This window comes from Pygoscelis adeliae, unplaced genomic scaffold (assembly GCF_000699105.1).
Source record: "Pygoscelis adeliae isolate BGI_AS28 unplaced genomic scaffold, ASM69910v1 Scaffold312, whole genome shotgun sequence".
Taxonomy (NCBI): domain Eukaryota; kingdom Metazoa; phylum Chordata; class Aves; order Sphenisciformes; family Spheniscidae; genus Pygoscelis; species Pygoscelis adeliae.
Genome location: NW_008824234.1, coordinates 2,417,114 through 2,438,643, shown reverse-complemented (window position 1 = coordinate 2,438,643; position 21,530 = coordinate 2,417,114). Strand labels below are relative to the sequence as shown.

The window sequence follows — 21,530 nt, the reverse complement described above, 5'->3', positions numbered from 1 at the left end:
CTGGCAGCAGGTATTATTCATCCCTTACTTCTGCCAGACAGCCAGGAGGAAGGCAAGCAAAACAAAGCCCATAAGATAACCTGAGGAAGCGATCTACGCTACTGTAATGAGCTCTGTAAAACACAGCGCTACCAATGCTGCACGCAGGGTGAGCGGGCTGAAAGCAAGGCTCCTGAAGCTACCTCACACACCCATCACAACCCTGCTCTGCCCTTGGCAAAACCATCGCAGTAATGCAGCTCTGAAGCAGAACTCTTCACCAAAACACTAGCTTTTCAGAATGAGATGTTGAGATTCAATTATTTTTTACTGCTGCCAGTGACTAGCAGTTTGTCCTAACATAAATTTACTCTGAGAAATGCTGTTGGTATATCACTAACAGCAATTCCAAAAGGCTTGGTGATCTCCCCCCCTCCACCTTCAGGAAGCCCAGCTCGCCCTCTCCCCAGCCATCACTCCCACCCACCAGCACTCCTTAAGTTCAGTACGTTCACTCCTTGGGAAACACCAGATGCACTGAAGGAGTCTTGACTCAGATCTTGTGGCGAATCCAACAATTTCTTTGTCTGACAAAAGAAAGTAATGAGCAACTGAGGCTCCTTGCAATCAAATATATCATTCTTCTTTCAGAGGAAGACTCTTACTTTTTCCCTTTTTCATCCTCCTTCTAGCATACAGTAAATCAGCCTTGGGAGAAATGCACGGTAGCTAATAAAATCCATTTTTGCGAGTGCTCCTGACTCCTTGCTGAAGTCAAGCTCTCATACAGCAGCATCTGTGAGTAATTTTTTCTACCATCTGTGATTGGATAGGTGAATCTGTCTCATCCTGGCAGATCTGCCCGCTGTTATAAATGCCATTGCTACCAGTCTGGACTATATATCTGGATATGAAGCTATCTGTCCTCAAAACAAATTCACTCAGAACAGAAACTTGTAGGCCATTTTCTCCTCAGCAACATCACTGTATGAGCAAATCAAAATTTTTCTGAAAACTTGTGACCATGAAGACAAGTTCATGATCAAAGTCCTTATCTTCCACGGACCTTGCGGTCTGATCACAGGAGATATAAAATCTGTCTAAAGCTCTGGGAGGAAGTTTATGCTTATGAAACTCTTGGGGATTTTCTAGAACTATCACAGGCTGTACTACCTGCCACAGCAACTTCAACTGTCCATTTGGTTATTATTTCACAGACCTTTTGTGGGGCTTTTTTTCATTTGCTTTCTAAAGCACATCCATTGTGCCCTGCAGGACCCTATCCTCAACCAGTTTATGGGATCACCTGGCAATTTGGCAAACAACAGCAAATAAACATTGAGCTTGCTTTTTGTTGTTAAGGCTAAGGCAAACCTTTCGTTATTTCTTACCTTATTAGAAACAACTCTGTGAGTGTATATGATACGGACGTTAAAGATGAACTCTGTTCTTAGCCAAGAACAAGGAGTCATATATGAGGACCTACCCTCTTCTCCAGGATGCAACATCAGCTTTGTACGCTCTGAGTTCCATAAAATAGCTTTCCAGCATGGACTGAATAGTTCATTTCCTTCTGTCTTTTTTTCAGAGTTACTTTCTTTGTTACCAGGAACTTCACCTTCCTTTGTCAGAATAAAATATCTTTAAATTTTAAGGAAGATCTATTAGCTAAATCTTGGTGGTGGGTTTTTTGATTTTTTTTTTTTTATTCATTGAATTCATAGAAGCATAGCAAGGCAGGGAGTATTTCTGTATCTATTTATAGGTTTTGAGATAAATATATATTTTCTTTTTCCTTGACAATTTAGATTTTTTCTGTTTAAGAAGGCAATTCTGGTTTCTCTTATGTAGATCAACCCTTTCTAATCTAGCTGACAGATCTGTCCCTTGCCTTCTGGCACTAGCTGGATAAACACTTAATGCTATTCAGTAACTTTTTTTTTTTTCAGTTGTCCCTTCCCCAGACTCCTGGGATGGAATCTGTAGAAAGAAACCCTTTTAAAGGATCTCTCTGTGAAGCTTCTGAGAACTTATTCCATTAAATGAATAGCACTGACAGCAATTATCGAAGCCCTCAGAAATCTGAAGCCCAATGTTTCTCTCCCTGGTACATACAGAAATCATGCTGATAGGAGTCCTCCCTCTGAACTGGAGGGGAAAGAGAAAAAATAGCAGAGTTTGTGGGAAGAAAATGAAAAAAAAGTCTGCAAGGCTGGAAAAAGGGACCATATAACTACTCCTAAACTTGTCTTCAGTATATTCTCTCCATTGTATAAACTACCCTTTCATTTCTCCCACTATGGTTAACTGGGAAACACCTTAGGGTTGCTCCCCTACATTTAGTGGGTCAGCACAGGTGGGATGGTGCCAGAGGGTTGGTGATGCAGTCAGTGGTAGATAGGTGAACTTTGCCATACGTGGGCCAAGGGAGATGTGTGTCTTTGAATTATTAAAGCCATTAATATTTTAGAGGACTATTCTGTCATACATTCTTAATTTCTATTGTGTAATGGAATGAGAAAAAAAGACTATTGAAAACACGTTATGCACTTGCTCCCAATAACTCCACAATGTTTTTTCAACAGCTATTATATTTCCTATAATAGGTTCTATGACGAGTATTGGGAACACTTTTCATGCTGCAATTACATCAGTTTTAATGAGTGAATGCTAACATTTTAAAAAGCATATTTTGTAGTAGCAAGCTTTTTTGACCGGTAAGTCACTCGGAGTAGAAAGCTAAGCTTAAGACATTTTACTCTCTTAGAGGTACTTTGATTAATTTGATTAAAGATTTGTATATCTACTTATAAATTTAAAAAAAACAAAACTGTTTTCTGTGGGGATCTACTGTGACTCCTGCAATCTGAGAAGTTGATGTTTTTTGCTGCTTTCCAGGATAATGGAGTGCGTGGTACTACTGATAATAATGGACAGTTGGATGTGACCAAAAAGTTTGGGTTTAAGAATTAAATAGCTACAGTCGTTAGCCTGCTAAAGCACACATTTCTAGAACGTGTCTTCTTTGCTGACTCATGCTCCGAATAATTGTAGAGTATCTTTGGGCAGACTCACCCTCTCAATAACTGCACTACAAATGTGGATGTGTTGACTCTACGCCTTGCTGCCAGGAGAAGCTATCCATTTAGAAAACACCTTTCCCCTTTTCCAACTCATATAAAAGACAGGTGGAACATCCTAGAGGGGTGCTTCCTAGGGGGAGCAGAAGGTAGAGATTTTACAGAGGTTAGAGAAGGGGAGGGATTCAGGGACAGCTTAAAGAAATTATAAAATTCCTCGTCTTTGAAAGCCTGAGCCTCAATCATGGCTACAATGCATGGGAGAATCGGAGAGATGATTGTTTTACTAACATTGCTAATTCTACCTTAGGGAGCACACAAAACTAGTTTGTTGGCTAGTTTCACAAAACTCCCTCGAAAGGACAAAAATGAAAAACATTGTAGTCTTAAAAACCAAAATGGCACTAAAGAAATCAGACTTGACGGCGTTAGAACCAACCATTCTTGCTATACAATGTTTTGGAGAACAGTCTTAGAAACGGACCTTAGCATAGCGTTCACTTCTGCACTCTACTATAAGTAAAGCTAGGTGTGCTGCCTTGAGCTGCATAACCCATCAACAAAGCAGGTCAAATTCACCTTTGAAAGAAATGCATCTGCTGAGCCCAAGATTGCATGGTCCATAAGTGTGGAGGAATTTCTACCAGGAATGTGAATTTTCATCTTTAGCGTTAAAAGGGATCCCAATCTTTAGGAAAAAAGTGCACAAAGGATTTGAATGGTGTGGAAGAAATGTTCTGATTTTGTTTGAGATAACATTAAAATATCTAGACTTTAATATTTTCTTTAATGAACAATTCTGTGGGAAAGCGTACTACATCGTTACCAAATAGCTGGGGACATCAATGCACTTGATTACATTTACAATCCAATTTCAAGCTATTCAGGAATAAATTGCCTCATACTGTATAGTGACATGTTCTTTATTTCTCTGTCATCCATTAGTCTCATAATACATAGAAATTACAGTTGTAGCACCATTTATGAGCAGTTACATTTCACACAGAGTTTTCATTGTTTTCGCTGCTGCTGAGGTTTATCCTTATCAAACTGTACCATGCAGAAATTTACATACATAAATTACTTCAAAAAGAAGATTTTTCTCCTAGGTGTACAGTTCATTAGCTCAACTTCTTTCTGTGACAGGAGCTTGAGATTTAGCTCCCCGATCCATATTTATATGAATGTAGATTTTTGAAATGTGATTCCTATTGTTCCCTGGCTGGCATTTTGGCTGATCAGCTCTTATGAAAAACAAGATGCTTATTTTACATCTAAATATGGATTCTAGGATTACACTGTCTATTTTTGAAGCTTTGGACTTAAAATTTATAGTTATAGCTATTTGGGGAAAAAAGTAACAAAATAATTTGGTTTCCACTTACATCGCTTTAGGAATTACTATATCTGTATATTAATAACCCACGAAGCTATACCTGAATAATTTACACTGCATTGTAAGTATCATGGATTATTTGGTCCAGTGGTAAATATACATAATGAAAAAAAAATAAATCCCAAACATAAGCAAATTTCAAGCCGCTGTCTTCTTTCTTACTCTCAAAGACAACAATAATGCTGAACATTTCTTTAGGTATCCATATGCTGGTTCATTTTCAACAGATGGCCCCTAATAGATTGTTGTACTGTTGGTATGGTTACCCAAAGCAAATTTCTGGATCTTGACACATCTCCTTCTCAGACTTATGATCTCTCATATATACTTAGTGAAATACATGTGTATCCCAGGGGAAATCCAGCATATAGCTTTTTGTTATACACACAAAAAGCTCTAGCTAGATTGAAAAAAATGTCCTGGAAAAGTATAAATATTTACAGTCTGAAAACTGACCTGGAAAAATAATTTATAGCAGTAGTTACAGAAAGAACTGATTAGGTAATATGAGCTACATTTATGTTAATACAAATCTATGTCTACAAAGGCATTTAAGTGAGTAAGTAAGATGTGGCCTGTGAGGTTCTTACCTAAACCCGCTGTCAAAACAATGTGGAAAACTTTGCTTTGTCTATTTTTAAACGATTAAGACAATGAGCATGTTTTTTTAAAACCTCTTTAGGACTTTTGTGAGAAAGATTATAGGTTGCAATAAATTCTAAATTCTTTAAGTGGCTTGAAAAACCTATAGAAAATTTTATAACTAGAGATTGCACTCATCCTATAAACTTTCTTGCAGAGGTTTTCAAATGAGGCATGGGGATAGCAATAAACGGAGACAAGTTGTGAGGAGAAGGCAGCAGCACATAAGCTTGTAAGCTTGTGGCCTCCAGCTGCTCTCTTCTCTCCGCTTTTTTTTTCCCCAGGGACACTGTGCAATTGCAGGTACTGACAGCTTCCCTGAAGCAGGTACCACGGGGTGAGAGCACACAGCCAGCTGCTGCCCACCCCACCTGGAGGGGTCAGGATGTGGGGCTGCTCAGAGCAACCCATGTGCTCTGCTCTCCAGAAAGAACATGGACAGTCTCTTACCCCTTCCAGTTTTCCATGCTTCTCAGTTTATGGACCACTAAGTATGCGAATTAGGGAGCTGGGTTGGCCAAATTTGTGTTAAAAAATCAAGTGGGAAGGCAACGAGCTAAAAAGTTTGAGAATACCTGCTCTGCTTCACTCAAGTAATAAATATGCTTCTCAAAACTCAGTGCTATCTGAAAACTGTGCTCAGAGAGATTTCTAAAGCATAACAAATAATTCTGGCAATTAATTATTTTTCTTCACGCTGGCACTTAACTGTCTTATACACGAGACCACCCTTCTCAAAACTCCTACTGACTTTTTCATTATGTATTTTTTTCTGGTGTAAGTGAAAAAGATTCCAACAGAAAACTACCTCTTTTTATTATACAGTCCTAGTGCACGCCCAGAGCAGACTCACTGTGTCTGCTCAATGACACTGGCATCCTGTAGAAAACTAAGGCTCCATTGGTGTCCTAATAATGCACATGGGGGAGCAAATGTACATTGTAGAGATTCTAGCAAGCTGTAGGTTTTCAATGACTGACTTTTTAGCCACAGCATAAGCCTTTTAACATTTTCATAAGCCAATTCTTTTTAAAGAAAATTAAAAGAAAATTAATTCTTATAGAGAGAGCTGCACGCATCAGTGAAAGGAACCTTTAGATCTTTGCACACCTCATCAGCTTCAGCCAAAAGAATAACTAGTAGCTATCACGAGCTGTACAACAGCGTAACAGGAAGACAAGGCACATATTTTGCCTGTAGGTTTTACAGATACATAGTAATAGAAAAAAGAACAGTGAAACTCTGAAATCCTCTGTTCAGTTTTTATGCTTTGCCCACACTTCTGTGCAACCATTCTGGCCAGTCCTAATTTCAACTTTTTCCTGCCTCTTATTCCTTTCCCATTCCTATGTTCCTTTCCCAGTCTATGTGCCTACTTTTCAGGCCTGCCACCCTGCCTCTAAATTTCAATCTTAATCTAATTTTAAACCAGACCTAGTCCCTCAACTAGAGTTTGCCACTTGAATCCCAAACTCAGGCTCTACGTTCCACCATACTCAGCTTTCTTGACCACTTCTCACAGCCCTCCCTGCCCCATTCAACTCTTTGCTGGCTTTCAATCTTACTTTAACTCTCTGGGAATTTTTATCCAAATTCAGTCTCCCTCCTCAACTCCTTCTCCCAGTCTATAATTCCAAGCTTTTCCCTATTCTTTTTTTTGCAGACAGGTGCCTGTTCCCTCCGAAGCCTTTAGCAGCTAACCCAATTTCTCATTCTCAGCCTCTTCCCTGCTCCCTACCTCCTGGCCCCGCTGTTCTCTTGCAGTGCCAGCCTCCCTTCCCCATGCTAGTGTCAACAAAGTAGGCTGTACAATCTCCTATCTGTCTTTGCAATGCATGAAGACTACAGCTCTCTTCAGAAGTCTTTTAAGGACTTAGTAGGAAATTAAGAAAATAAGTTTGCCAGACTGCTGACTGGTAGGCATAGCTAAGTCAGGTTGGACTTGTAAGCTATTTTTCTCTCTTGTGGTTGGTTGTAGCTTTCTAACCCTGGGATAGTACCAATATTTTTTCTCAATACTTGTTAAGCTCTCTAACTTTTTGTCATCTGTGAGAACTCTACAATCACATAGTAAATTTAAGAACAGAGAAAAGCTTACGAAATATCATCAATGAATAGAATAATGTTGGCAAAACAACAGCAGCCCAGGTCTTAAGAAAAGATGCTGTTATACATCCTTTGTGCACTTATATTCTGTGTTTACCTTGTAACAACATTGTCAACATCTCAAAGACATGTGCCACCAGAAGTCTACAGTAGTAGTAATAACTGAGTACATTGACAATATTTTCAGTGAAAGTTAAACATAGAACATCCCTCCCCTCATGTCACAGTTAAAGGATTAAGTACAAATAGACAGAGCTAGAATGTACTATGTTACAGGTAAGACAAGCTCCAAGCTTAACGGTTGGACTTGATGATCTTAAAGGTCTTTTCCATAGATTCTATGATTCTATAGCAACATCAACCGAGAAATATTGTACTTTCAAATATGAGCTGCAACAAGCAACATTGTGATCCAGATCATCATGCTTTATTGTATTCACTTACAAATGGTCAAATACTTGTCTTTGTGGGAGCAGAATATATAAAGCTTATGGAGGCTTTAAATACCACTGCTTTGAATATTGTTATTATCCTGGCATTTGTCAAAAGTAAAAGGTCTTTATTTGGCATACTGGAGTTGTGCAGGAGCAGTCACTATGCAGGACTGCCTTAATGCCCCTAAAACCTAAGACAGTGCAGTTCCCATCAAAAAAGACAGATTCACAACCTTCTAAATTTTACCAGAAGGGCTGGCTTCTTCAAATGGTTCAGCTAGCTAAAGCTTCGCCAGGACACCACATGCTCTCCTGCCACTGACATTCTTGTCTCTCTCCTCTTATCCACTACCAGTCCTCCTCTGCTGACGAGGGAAACATAAAAGCAGTCCCCACATCTCACTGAGCAGAAGATATTCTGCTGTCCAAACCAACAGAAAGGAGACATATCAAAAACAGAATTGCACCTCAATTATAAGTGTTAGCTATTTTTAATTGATTTAATTTAATTTAATTTTATTGAACTTTCCATTATCTCTACTAATCTCTTTAAAACTCAAAAATAATTTGGTCCCCCTACTGATTTTGTCATTTCCATTTGACAAGAATTGATTCCCTTGCACCCCCCTGTTTCAGATCCAGCTAAAATTAATACATTTTTAATTTCCTTCCTTTGAGCCCTAGCAAGATCAAAGATCATAACAGAGCTCTGGGAATCTTGCAAAATTTGTCAGTTAGCAGCCTGATAGCAGAATGAGTGTGTTCTGAATTTTATTGTTTATTTTTTTCCAATACAAAGGAGTGGATGTATAAATGGGTGAAAATAAGAGAGATTTGTGAGAGCTTTATAAACAGAAGTTAACACAAATCTTCACCTAATTCAAGACACTCTAAATCATTTAGTTCCACTCTCCACTGCACTAAAATGGAGCTGTACTGTATTATTATTTAAAATTCTATATATTTTCTCACAATGAGAGAGAAATCCACTCATCTCTTCACAAAGCCATGTTGTACAATGGCTTGGAAGCAAGCTTACCCTATCTGATGAAGACAAATAAGATTCATTCATTTTATTCTTCTCTCCTTACTTAATGCCTACTTCCATGAAATGAATGAACCAGTATTTTCAAAAGCCGCACAGAGATTCTTCCACTTTGTGAAAAAATTTCACTGTTTGGAAAATTTTCCTGATGAAAATATCCAGGATGACAGGCAAAAGTGGTATACCTAAACGTTAGATTTTACTGTCATACTTATATGCAGTTGGAAACTGAAGGAATCACAAATGAATAGGATCCAGAGTACTTAAATAATTTTGGAACTTTGTACTAGTATTGAAATGCCAGTCTGCTCTGTCATAACACAGCTAATTCAAAAAACATTAATGTGCTTTTTCATGCAGCACTACCTTGTTTATTTATCAGTTTAGATATTGTTTGTGAAAATTTCTATTGTCTATGCTTCCATAGATACAAAATGCTTTGTCTGTAAACTACATCTACTGAAAATGGAAATGTCCTTCTTGTAAGACATAAGTAAAGAATGCCATGCTTTTCAATCAACCCTTGAAAACAGTTTTATCTAACCTGGCACATCAAAGACAGAAAATGTATGACTAGTAAACATTTATCATGGATAGCTAATTTGTTTTGCATTAAGAAAACTGTTGTCTTTTATGATTCATGCTTGTGTTCTGGAGTGGGATACCCAAATAAAGCAAACCAAGATAATTCTGTGGAACAGCCATTCTTTAAAGTTTACAGAACAAAATACGTTATTTACTTAATTCCAGAATATTGAATAAAGTGCCCTAATAGCCTTAACATTACCAGTATCACTCAAAGCGAAGCGTCTCATTGGTCAGCATCCAGATGTCTGAAAGTTTCTCCCTCTTATACTGGTCAGTGTCTTTTTAACTGATCTTAAACCATTTTTAACATCCATCTGTGAATAAACAATTGCAATTTGCACTTGTTGATGGGCCTGTTGAAGAACAGGCACTATGTAGAATTTGAGGATTATGTTTAATTAAGAGACAGTGAAATTTAATATTGAGTTGCAACTTGAAGCTCTAAAATGAAATGTTTTCTAAAAAACAATAAAGCAAATACTTAGTGACAGTCCACTGAAGTACCTGTTCATTCCTGTTTGGAATAGTATGTATTGTAGAAATGATAAAATTCTCAGGATAATAAAGGTTATTAAGTAAAAGCTTTTATGTGTTACACTGGCAGTATCTTGTGTAACTTCACTAATTTACGAAGATTTGTACCAATATAGCTGAAAACATATTTGCAATACAAAATTTCATTTTTCAAGAAGGTAAAATACTGGCTCAGCTTTGATTAAAAATCTTCAATACAGGAAGTGTAAGATCCTTGGAAAATATATACTGGACTCTGGTAGCATAAAGTGATACATTACGGTGGACTCTTTGCACAGATGCAGAAAGGGTGGTCTCCACTTCCCTCCATCCAGAGTATCCCGTTTCTGGTACAGAAATTTCTTATAACTTTAGATAGTTTTAAGGTGTTTGTTATTTACTCTTCATTATCTTTTACATTGAATGATATTTGGGATTTAATTAACAAACATTTAAGCAAACCTGACATAACCGAATAGTAGAGGGAAAGACTAGGTGGTTGTGTTGTTAAGGTGCCAGAGTGCTAGGTCCAGTTCCAGCCACGGCACGTGTTTCCTTAATAACCTGAGACATAAATCCTCTCAGAAACTGAGTTAACTCTCTGTCTATCTAAAGTCCAAACCTTTTTAGGGAAAGGTGGTGACAGCAACTCTCTACATATTGCAACTGTAGAAAAAATAACATAGTACTAACAAAAAAAATAATAATACAGATCTTCCGTGACCACGCACAGAGGGAAACAAACAGTGGAATCTGACAAGGTTTTGGAATATTGTTCTATTTATTTCGGGTGTAAATGACTCTTTGCCACTTATTAAAATAAATCTATGCAGCTGCATATAAGAACTGCATTTGGTACTACTTCTCACTCTATAATAATATTAATTTTGTATTTCTGTTTCACACATATTTCTCTTAATGTTTTTTCCATCAAAATGATTTCTATTCACCAGTTTTCCCATTTTTAAATAAAACCATCCGATTAAAAGCACTTCATGTTGAAAAGAATCTCCACGGGAAAAATATCAAATAAACAATACATACACGAAGTGTTGTACTACTCCTAAGCTGAGCCTAATTGTTTACAGAAAATGTCCTGTACCAAAAATGCCAGAGATGACTACTGTGGTTCAATTCCAATCAATCTTAGGGTAAGCTTATGCAATTTCAATCAAAATTAGAAATAGAAAGCTGTATAAACAGCACTTTCTCTTGCTTCCTCCTACCAATCCATGAGACACTTGTGTGTAATACCTGTATCCCAAACAGACATATACAGAAAACATTTCATAACAGCTGTGAATCTACCAGAAAGAGACCTCTGGATGCTGAAACAACATACTAAATAAGAGTGAGGATCCGAATTCACTTTGACAGTTTACGGCCATCTCCACTGTCCACCTCTCGTTATAAAGACTGAAGGGCTGATGCTCGACTCCAACTCTCAGAGACTAAAAAGGAGACCAAGAAAGCCCCAACATCAAACCATTCAGGATCTTTGAATGTGACACGTGAACAGAGTCAGCACAAGTATGGCCATCCAGGAAAGGTAGCAAAACAGTTAGAAAATTATATTAACAGGGCAACGAGAAAAGAGTTTACTTCCCCTCACCTTTTTCTTCATTTTTACATTTTTGAAAATTGCATGAACTCTCCACGTTTTCGCAAACATTGCTCCAAATGCAGTTGTGTATCCCACTGTAAGAATCCATGTTCGGACCTAAAAAAATATATATATAAAAAAAGACAAAGCCGTTTAAATTGCAGTAGACAATGTGGATACCATCATTTCAGCCAACTTTTTTCTCAAGACCTTGAGAAAAAAATATTCAAAGAACTTCACAAAAAAGTTGGCATTTCAGAATTGTCTCATTCATTGCTTTCTTGCTTTTTTCCTCCTCCCTCCATCCCCTCTCCAAGCATAACAAATCTGGATGCTGAATTAACAATCTCTTCCATATATAAAACCACAACTCTGTTACAATATTCTGCATTTTTTTAACTTTTATTGTGTTCTGTGCAGGCAGAGGAAGGAACTAGTGGAGGAAAACAAGAGACTGAGACTATAAAAACTACCCTGGAGCTATTATTAACAGCAACATTTTGAACAGAAATGAGCAGAGAAGTAGAGATGTTACTCAGACTAAATAAGAGGAAATTGTGCTATGTGAGGTATGCATCACTTAATGCAGACCCTGAGCGTTCTGGAAAGATAAGAAAAACTGACCTTAAAATTATCATATAGGGAAAAATGACAAGACAGGAACATAGCCTTGGTGGGCAGGCCTCGGGCACAAGACCTGAATCAAAGGTAATACCCACAATATGGGTCTAAGAAAAAGGAGATGGTGAGCTTACACAGAACGATGGAGTAATGAGACCCTGAGCTGGCCACAGCTTTGACATAGACCTATCTAGATATTTTCCTTATAGTGAGCTTCCCAGAGAAAACCAAAGGATTTTTAAACAATAAAGACACGATGTCTTTAGAGTAAAAACTAGAATGACTTATTTTTTTAATAGAAAAACCTCAAATTGACCAGGGAGGAGAGAATACAAGTTACAAAAGCTTTTTTGTACAATTCCCCACCTGCTCATAGCATCCTTGTAGGTAGACCCTCGCTTTCAGACTTCGTTTCAGCTAAGCCTGTGACTTTTAGAGCTTTAGCAAGCTCTGCACAGCCCCCTCTAATTCCTTGGAAGTTTCTCTTTTCATTACCCTGGCCATTTGAAAATTTTTCTGCCCTGAACAGACTATTTTCTTCCCCAAAGAGGGACCAGAATCTACAGAGCATAGCAGGTGGAAGACCATGCAAGAGGCACAGCAGGGAGCTGGAAGCCTACAGCTGAATCTGAGAGCCTGAGAAATCACAAGGAGGAGGAACAATCTTCTCTTCCCTCTAGAGACTCCACCTGGGCCGGCTGTCAAAAAGGGAGACTGCACAAAAGCGAACAAGGAAGTAAAAATAAAATGCACTGTGCATTGCAGATGGAAAAACTGGGGGAGAGACAATGGCTAAAGACAGGGAAGGCAAAGCTAGAAAGGGGAAAACGAGCCTTCTTTTGGCCATGTGGACCATGCATCCTTGGCCAGTAGAGCTGTTTTTTGATATAAAAACAATCTGATTTGTGGAAACCAGGACATTCTGAGAAAGGATTTTGAAAAAAAAATCTTTAGATGACCTAAAGGCAATGTTTTTCATTGGAAACCAGCCTGGTTTCACATCCGACTTCTAGAGAGTTTGGGATTTTTAATTTGTAACTTCAGGACATGCATATTGATGAGAAACTAGGTGCTGTAGTAAGATGCAAAACTTGGGATCTAAGATCAATATTAGGAATAATCTAAATATTTCACTTCCAAATACATGTTATCTAGTTTTTGCCTTTCCAAACATCTTCAGAATTTCCATTTTTGTATTCAAAACGTGATCTTCTTCCCCCAAATTTTCTGTAGAATAGAAATTCTGATTTTTAGTAAGCATTAGTGACTGGGTATCAAGGCAGAAAAGAAAAAAAAGATATGGCTTACTCAAAAAATATTGATAAAGCAATGAGAGACATAAAATGACTACAGTTCCTTAAAATAAATAAAGAAAGAAGATTCGTGTGGTCAATAATGGTGAATTAGTGAGAGAAAAGTACATACAGAACAGGCATCTTGGGTTTTGGTAGAGAGGAGTGTATGCAAATGGACACCCAAAACTGTCTGAGAGGGCATACACCCAAAACTGGTAACACTGTGCACCACGCAGGGACACACACCTCAAGTGTGCAAGTGTGAACTCGGGGGGTGCTGCCTCACTGGCGTGGGCATTAGCAGGTTGCAGAGATACACACAAAGGCAGAGCGCCCACATCTCCTACAGGACGGGTGTGTGTAGGGGAACCTGCACCCCCAGAAGAAAGGGTGCGCTGGCAACCCATGTGTGCTGTGAGCAGCAGGTGTCCGCATGTAACTCAGCGTGTGTGTTTGTTAGAAAACGTCGGGATTATGTATAGAAGACTGTTTAGATATTTGTATGCACATATTAACATTTTATTAGCATCTAATGTGGTTTATCTGTGGCATTGCTGATATTGACTGAACATACAGTTCACTCTGATTGCTGGTTAGTCTCGATATTAATAAAATCAGCAAACCGACTACGATGAGATTCAGATCACATGAGTTATGTCACTTTGTGACTTTCTTGAATGTCGTATTGAAAAAGAAACCCATAACAACAAAAGAAAAAGGAATAGATATTTAGGTCAGCAAAGTAATATTTTTAACTCATATTTTTTCAAGTCATTCCTTGTTAGCCATTATCATACATTACGCTAATAACTTCAGTAAAACCACAGTTAGATCAACTCTGAGTGATTTAAAAAATATGTTTCATATCAACATGTTCATATTGGCCAGTTACATCTTTTTTTGACTTCACGTCAATTGAGCTGTGATAACCATTCTTAGCATTCAAACTTTTTGCTGCTATTAAGAAGTATTCAGCTCTTTTGTGTACAGTTTAGTGATATATTTGGCAAACAGATACATGGTATTTTCATGTCTCTAATAAGACTCTGTTTTGTTCTCACTGAAACAGTAATTGCCTCTTGGGAATAGTAATAAATTCAATTATGCTCATAATATGTTTCTAACTCGATATTCAGAAAAATGTTATTTTTATCATGTTTGGTTCAAAAAGTTTTATGTATTCCTGATCTGGATTATGCAAATTAGAAAAATATAACTATTGGCTATATTGAAATCATTCTGGCTTAAAGATATCAGGAGATTTTGTCAAAATGAGATCGCTGGTGCTAAGAATGAGATTATAAGTTTCAGACAAAAATAAATTTTTAATTTTGAAGAAAATTACCTCAAATTTGTCTGCTATAATTCATTAATGCAGCCAGCAAAATGAAAAATTTAGAAAACAGCAAAAGCCTCTGAAATTCATATATCTGCCCATTTATATTCTTAAATGTATTATACCTCCAAATCCCACTCATTTGAAAGAACATGATAAAAATAACACCAATAATTGGAGAGCATGGCCATGATGTTATGCAATCGATCAGTAATTCTCTCATGTTGGAAGTTTTTAATGATGGGTTTCGACAGAAGAGGCTGGGGAAGATCACCCTCCCCCCAGTACCCACTAAATGAGCAGGAAAGGCACCTCCTTAGAAGATGGAAAACTTGCATTCAAATCCCTACTCCAAACTAGACACAAAACCTGAAAACATTCCCATGCTCCTATAGAAGGATAATTCATAAAAATAGCTACTGTTTTTCTTTTTCTTAAAAGGTTAGTTCATTACAAAGTTCCTCATGCCTTCACTGAATTTTAGGATATACTTTCAATTATCTGCTTATATTTCTTGGTTACTTCTTTTTTTGAGTAAGATGTTTTGACTAATTGAGTATCTCCTGTAAATTTTTTGTTTTCTGTTATTCAAAGGCAAGTCACACAAGTGTCAAAGGAGATTATATTGTTTGGTATACAACAATCAAGTATGACTATGCAGATGCTAAAATTCAGTTTCCTAGTTCTCTTTTCTTTATACTTCCTACATTCTTTTGGTTTAGGGCTTAGTTTTAAAAATACTATGTATGCACCCATGACTGGAATTTGTGTTTTGTATAAATTACTTGATAGAAGCTCTTACAGATGCATTACTTGTGATAGCTGAAAAAGCTAGAAATCATTTATTTAGTGGATGACACAGTTGACAACCACCAAACACTGAAAGTGTCTCCACAAAGAAACAGACCATTCTGGGTCATTTTCCAGACTTGGAGCAGATGTGATCTTTATTTAAAACAAACAAAAGTCCACCTTTGTCAAATAGTAATGGTTAAACAAATGTTGTAAGGTTCAGCTAAAGAGTCACTGCATTTATGGACAAGATGCTCCTTACATCTTGTAGGAGCATTTCTTTTCAACTTCCCTTTACAACAAAAAGTCTGGTTTAAACCTGTCCATAAGGTGCTAAAGATCTTTTGTTTTTTTTAAGACTATTCTTCCATCATATAATAAGCACTGATAGCTTAACAGCCTTATATAAAGTTACTTCCGCTTGAATCCTATTTCCTCTCAAGCTTGAGCTTTAGCTGGCTAGCCTATATTCTGAATGCTGCTATTCGATATCTTCACACAAATCTATCTGCACCTTTCCCATCACCTTGTTATGTGAATGGTGAAGTGGTTACTATTTATATATCTGTGTAACAGACCTACAAAGTTATTTGATATTACAACTCATTATTAATAAAAGAAGCCATCTAATTGTGAACAATGAGTTAGTAAGGGGAAATTAGTAAGTGGTGAAAGCATCAGAAACATCCTGAACGAAGAAGTAACAGTCTCTCCTTGTTTATATACTTTAAGAATGAACCTTACAAACAAAAACACTATTTTAGGTACTGTTACCTTACAGATAAACAACCGTATTATTTGAGTTTATTTTAATACAATTACAATTCTATATAAAATTATAAAATAAGGTTATCTTGGAAAATGGATTGAATTGATGAAAGGCAAAAAGTTTCATTTTTAAAGAAGTTCCATTATTTTCCCATATTTGACCACCACTGCATATGCATTCAGAAGACCACCCAGTCGTGAACTGACAAGGAATGCCTGGGAATGTATTGAGCTCACGAAAGCAATAATAAAAATTTCAAATGTAGTTGCTCAAGAAAGTGATGTATTTTACTCCTCTGTTAAGTTGAAACAAACAAACAAAAAACAACCCTCTGAACTGAATATACTACACATTCTCTTTTTTGTGTTGCAGATTTAAATTCACTGTAGTAATCCAGTTTGCCAAGATCAAGCAAACAACAAGAAGATGGGATTAAAGACTCAGAATGAAGATTAAAGAAAACCAAATATCAGCACAAAGAATTTCTGTGTATTGCGTAAAAAGCTACAAACTTCTTTTCACCGCTCCAGGTGACTTTTTTTTTTTTTCCCCAAATAACAGTTATTTGAATGGGATAGTGAAACAGCTTGGTTCTTTAATAATTTCTTCTTCAGTTAGCAAAACATTTAGATTATGTTCCTGCAGAGGAATCGCTCAGATTTAAGATTCCTGAAAGCATCATTTGTACCATTTCAAGACCTTAATTTTAATAATTTCTTTTAAATAAAAACTTTCAATTCTTTCATAGGACTTGTCACTCCAGACACTCTCCAGCCTAGTTTATGAGACTCAGACTGATTCATACTGGGAAGATCAATAATTAGCCAGTTTTGCACATGCACCAGATTGGAAGCTGCAGTGCCCACAGGGTTAGGCTGCAGCTGAACATTAGTGCTGAGCAGCTTGGTGGCATCTTAGTATTAGACTTAGGCACTTAAAAGTGACAAACACGAGAATAAACCATGCTGTGCATTTAGCCCTGGAGAACAAAATTATCTTTAAGTAGACAATTCTGCTGATTTCTGTGGATTACTCATGAGTTGAAAATTAAGCACCTTCTATTTTTCTTGGCAAACTGGGGACATAAAGGATAATTATGATGAACAAAAGTGTGTCATCTCAACAAGTTTTCACTGGGGCTTGATCCTGCTTCCATTAACCATTGCAAAATCCCCAGTGTGAGCACAGGCAGGCCCCAAAGAATGAGTTCATCCATTTGAATTACACTTTTCTCATTTATATCAAACATTTTTTGACATGTGTTTATGACTTTTAACTCATTCTTTAGAATTTCTGTGGCACCGGCACAGTTCTTGTAAAATGTAAGTGGCAATAACATTAGAGAATTGAATCCTGCTGTTTTCACATAAATTAAGTACAGTGGTTCTTCACATGCTGTGAGATCTCCTGTAGTCATTTCTTAATATATTTCAGACCATTTTTCAGAATTAATCCATGGGTAGTGTAAAAGATATTACAATTGCTCCTGATTCTATAAGGGCGCTTTAAAATCTGGCTGTTGTCCTACTAAGGAAAGGCAAAAAGTTCTAAAAATATTACCTTAATAAATATCTGGCAAGGTTGTGGTGTATTTGCTTCAGCATATGAAATAATTTTGTTTCAAGGATCTATTCAGCCTTGTAACTTTTGTCTCTAGGTTTTTTTTTTCCCCAAGAAAATGTCATTTACTAAAATAGAAGCTGATCAGACTCATGTTAAACTCAGCAATGGAATTGCCTTTGAATTAAATAGGAGTGAGATCAGTCTCAGGCTGAACGACAGTGAGGACAATTATGGAAGTGATTATACAGAAAAGGAAGATTAAAATTAACGGCTAAACAATTAAGTAGGAAATAAACTAAAGAATACACACAAAATGAAAAAGGCCAGACTAAAAATACAAACAAAGGCTATGGTTTCAGAGACAAAGAAACGGATTAGAGGTCCAAATTCCTTTGTGGTTCAGTAGGAGCTGAGTGTCTATCTGTTGCTTTTTTAATTACTGGCCAAAATTAAAAAATTTGAGGAAAAGAATTAGGCAAATATAAAGTCCAAAGGGGGAAAAAAACCCCAAAACCTATGGCAATGCCTGAAGAGCATAAAGGGTACAAATAAGGAGCACATAATCAACTACTAACCAAATATCAAGGCTAGATGCTATTTGGTAGCACAGGGTCTAGTCCAAGTGGCTCTTGCCCATAGTACACCAAGACAGCCATAGCTTTGATGTGGCACTGCCCAAACATTTTCCTTTTAGTCAGCTCCCCCCAGAATGGTTAAACAGAGAAAACTCAAAGTTGCAAGGGAAGACAAAGCAGAAATAAATAAATAGACAGAATGTTCATACATCTTCTTCCTCTCCCTGCTTTACCATTAAAGGCAAGTCCCTGCTTCCAGAGCTGCTCTCAGCCAGCTCCATGACTTTCAGAGTTTTAGCAAATTGCACAGCATCCCCCTCATCCTGCAGCCTCTCCCCCATACCTAGGAACCTGTTCCATAACCTCTCACACCTGGCTTTTCCTCCCTGCTCCTCACTGCAGTCTCTCAGTCTCTGTTTGATGTGGTTTTCAGGATGTCTCTCCACTCATACCACCCTGCAATCCTCACCTTGCGCAGGTTCAGGGTTTCCCAAGAAAAGGTGGCATGGAGTTCCAGCTTGCCTAGCTATTCTCTCAGCGGGGCAGACATATGAATATGAAAAATTAGTAAAAAAGAACAAAACCTGCCTTTCACATTGCTACAAGACACAGTGTCAGATTTCAAGTGGTCATGATCTGTAATTAAGAATAATATTAGCCAAAAAACCCTAAGTGCTTCTGAAGATCTGGATACATTTAAAGGTCACATTTTAAAGTACACCTTTGAGAAGGTAAGTCTATAACATCTACTAATGCCATGAATGTACATGTTCTCAGGATGTCTGACTGAGAAAAACACAAAGTCTGGATAGTCACACACACTGCGGTAGGTAGCTGGACTTTATCAGTGGTATCTCTACTCTTTCCTTCTCTCATTCTGTGTCTCCACCCCACCCCACTGTTTGGTTCCTTCTTTCTGTACAAAGCCTGTTTCCAAATGCCTGCATCATGGCTAAGAGCAACTGACTGAAATCTGGAAGCCTGAGTACAACCTGGGATGGATGAGGGCACTGTTGAACACCACAGGTGTGCAAAAACCTTCAGGCATTCTGTGTACTTTAGCCAAGGCGAAACACTGACAGGGCTCAGCGAGATCACCAGGAATCACAGAATATCTGCCTGGTTCTGGCAATTCATACCTATTATGCTAATTAGTGAGATAAACAAGATAAAGCATGTTTAATTTTAGTGACTGTGTAAATCGCAAGACTCAGATCCTCTTATCTTTGATGTAACACCTTTGCAGAACTCTTGAGTGTAAAGGAGACTGGAAGACAATTGTTATCTCCGGAATAGATATCTCCCAGAACAGTGTGAATCCTATATTGAACTATTCCAAACAGATCATTTGCCCCTTCCCTATCACTCCGATCGCCCAATGCAGCACACTCTCTAGGAGAAAGCGCTGCTACACATCAGGACTACCAGGACTGAGGAGAAGCAGAGCTTTTCAGTCTACTACTACCTAATACACCAGACCTTTCTGGGTGGAGTCTATGGGCATTTTACTGCAACCTGGAGTACTTAAAACAACCTTCTTTTCAGCCCTAAGCTAATCAGTTATATCCAGAGAATATGAACACCATTTTATTTGCCTACTTGAGGGAGATGCATAACAGAGAAGAGGAGACTGCGCTCTTCCTTAGGGCCATAGTAGCCTTTCATCCCATAGCAACATAGTTCCAACTTGCAAAGACATTACTTGTCTTAAATGTAAAGTGTGACATTCTCAGTGAAACGTATTACAGAAGTCTAAACGTTATGATCATATCTAATATTCTCTCTATTTTAAGTACCTCTATTTAGTATGTCAGCTTACTCTATTCATAGGATATGTCACTGGCATTGCTAATTTCGAGTATCTCTCTTCCATATAACGAATGTTTTCAATTGTTTTTCCACTTGCTTGCACTTTTCCAGTTGGCATCACATCTTGTTTCACACCCTTACTTCTAACTTCTTTTTTGCTATGATACCATGGTAATTCTGAGATTAAAAACAAAGATAGATCATTCTCATTCTTTCTCTCTCCCTCATATCTGAAGCACTTTCTCCTTTGGCATACATATGCATTTAATAAAATATTGTATTACTTTTCCTTTTTCTGTACAACCAATAAAATTGCTGTTAAGTAAGACATGATCTAATAATTCTATAATACACTGACCACTTTCTCAGAATTAACTGCTTTGGATAGATTTAATTCCATGTAACAATGGAATTTACAATATGACACCCAATATCTAATTCTGACATGGAACTAAATAATGCTACATTTGGTATTATGAATTCTAACCATAAGAACACAAATTATTAGGTATTTAAATATACTTAATTACTTTTCCATAGAGAATGGGCATACCAAGATAAAAATTACCAATTACCCACTCTAGCACAGAGTCAACGCTATATAATTTCAAAGACTTACATAATACCCCTATTCAGCAAATTATTTGACCCAATATCTAATTCTGACATGGAACTAAATAATGCTACATTTGGTATTATGAATTCTAACTATAAGAACACAAATTATTAGGTATTTAAATATACTTGATTACTTTTCCATAGAGAATGGGCATACCAAGATAAAAATTACTTAGTTCAAGAACCAATTACCCACTCTAGCACAGAGTCAACGCTATATAATTTCAGACTTACATAATACCCCTATTCAGCAAATTATTTGACCATGTTTAAAGTGCTTTGCTGACTCTCAAATACACTTAACACTTGGTTCTGTGTTTCAGTATATTGACTTACATACCACATCCTCCTACAGCCAGTGCCTTACAGAGTGGAAAAGGGTGGTACAACTTATCAAAGAAATCCTTTGAAATTTTCAGGTGTTACTGATGAAATTTTTATCATGTTTCAGTGTCCTTGGAATATTACAGCATAAAACATATGTAGATGTAGGTTGTAGAAAAGTCAGAAAAGACCAGAGATTGCAAAGCACTTCACCCTCCAAACAATGCTACAAACACTGTGCTATAGAGGAAGCACACGCAATAGATTTGGAATATAATACCTACAATTTGGAAACCATTTTTCCTGAATTTTTTGGGTAGACTGAGAAGTATTTAAGGACCTTCTATAAGTGTTGTCAAAAAGTTATCAGAAAATGAAACTGTAAGACAGAATGATCACAGAAACTGTATATAACATATCGAATTAAATAAACTTGCTATCA

At 37.2% G+C, this 21,530-nt stretch overlaps 1 protein-coding gene across 1 annotated transcript in view; it reads right to left on the bottom strand.

Annotated features, from left to right (window-relative positions):
• GABBR2 (gamma-aminobutyric acid (GABA) B receptor, 2) overlaps nt 1–21,530 on the bottom strand; it is a 486,323-nt gene that overhangs the window by 144,903 nt on the left and 319,890 nt on the right. Inside the window, exon 12 of the mRNA XM_009334967.1 lies at nt 11,396–11,503. Within this exon, the coding sequence (XP_009333242.1) occupies nt 11,396–11,503 (108 nt within the window). The remainder of the gene's footprint in view (nt 1–11,395; nt 11,504–21,530) is intronic.